The sequence below is a fragment of the Sphaeroforma arctica genome, assembly GCF_001186125.1.
Source record: "Sphaeroforma arctica JP610 unplaced genomic scaffold supercont1.7667, whole genome shotgun sequence".
Taxonomy (NCBI): domain Eukaryota; class Ichthyosporea; order Ichthyophonida; genus Sphaeroforma; species Sphaeroforma arctica.
In genome coordinates, this window is record NW_014032891.1 from 1 (window position 1) to 1,379 (window position 1,379).

The 1,379-nt window shown below is 42.1% G+C and overlaps 1 protein-coding gene across 1 annotated transcript; it reads left to right on the forward strand.

The window, feature by feature from the left end:
- SARC_16245 (hypothetical protein) lies at nucleotides 1-1,218 on the forward strand (the record flags this gene model as incomplete). The annotated part of the gene is made up of 2 exons (XM_014289643.1): nucleotides 1-130; nucleotides 1,123-1,218. Coding segments are annotated over 2 exons (226 nt in total), but the record flags the coding sequence as incomplete, so codon positions are not given.
- Between the last annotated feature and the right edge of the window lie 161 nt (nucleotides 1,219-1,379).

Genomic DNA, 1,379 nt, shown 5'->3' on the forward strand with positions numbered 1-1,379 from the left:
TGCAGGCAGTCGTGCTTTGGTGCCCGAGGTTAACAATGATGTGGAACCCGTCCCACAGATGTTCAGGGTAGTGCACTACACCCACTACCTGCCCTTTGCATGGAAACAGCAGGGGTTAGCAAGCAGATTGGTAGGTATCTCTATTTAGTTTATGTTGTGTTAATTGTACTGTGATGTTTGATACTGGGTTGTGCTTATAGCCCTTGTTGTCTTGCATTTTTTGGCATCTATTGTACTGTGTTGTGTAGTATTGTATGTGTTGATTGGTTTGTGATTCAAAGTACCGAACCGTTTTTGTACCGTACTTTGTTGCTTTGTATGGTGTTGACTTTACCATATGGTGTTGTATGATATAATATGGGGTTGTCCCGTCGTGTTGTATAAAATTGATTCGTATGTGTGCCGTTGTTTGGTGTTGTATTGTGTCCGTCATATAGTTGTCTGGTATTGTGTTATGTTGTTTTGTTGTATAGTAGTGTGTTTATTGTGCTGTGTTGTTTGGTATTGTGTGGTGTTTATAGTCCTGTGTTGTATAGTTCTGTATTGGGTGCATCGTGCGTATATGTATGGTACTGTGCTGTGTGTCATGTGTCATATTAAATTGTGCTGTATTCGGGCTATGTAATTCTATACCTCACAAAGCACGTGCGGTGCTGTCTATCAATGGTTACTAGTTCTTGTACATACAACCATGCCGTACTTCACAGTAGCTGTATATCTCTCTATACATCTACGTATGTATGTATGACTCTTCTATTACCGTCCTAGGTGTGCATAATCTGTGACCACACATCACACGTACGCCCCTGGCACATCTCTGTGTGATGAGCTCCAAGTTCCTCATATTCAGAGTCTAAATATACAGACACTACAGATCTGCCCGGAGTGCCGAATGGTGAGGGTTTGGTCCAGTGCACGCGTGTGAATGGAAGTAGAATCGGCGGTATTACATCTTTAGACACTATACTACCAATCTTGACAGCTATTGACATGTTCTGACACCAGTGTGCTTATCATGTTGCTGTCATGCATATCCTCAAAGTGTGGTACTGATACCTTCAGCCTACAACCTGGGAGTGGGGTTCCTAACTGAACCTTTCCGTCTTTTTTTCGCTTTGATAGACTAGGAAGGAGTTCTCACATCTGTACGAGTTCAAAGCTCTCTTCTTGATCCAGGAGACCCTGAGTGTGGCTATTACACCTTTCATACTCTGGTAGGTAGATTGATTGTGTACGTGTTCGTAGCTGTACAGGTGTATTCAAGTATATCATCGAGGCTGTCTGTTTTACACGTTTGTTTGGACGTATTTTTACAGTATGAAGTGATCTTTCTGTCTACTTACTTTGTAGCTAAATATAAACATGCGCACACACACGCG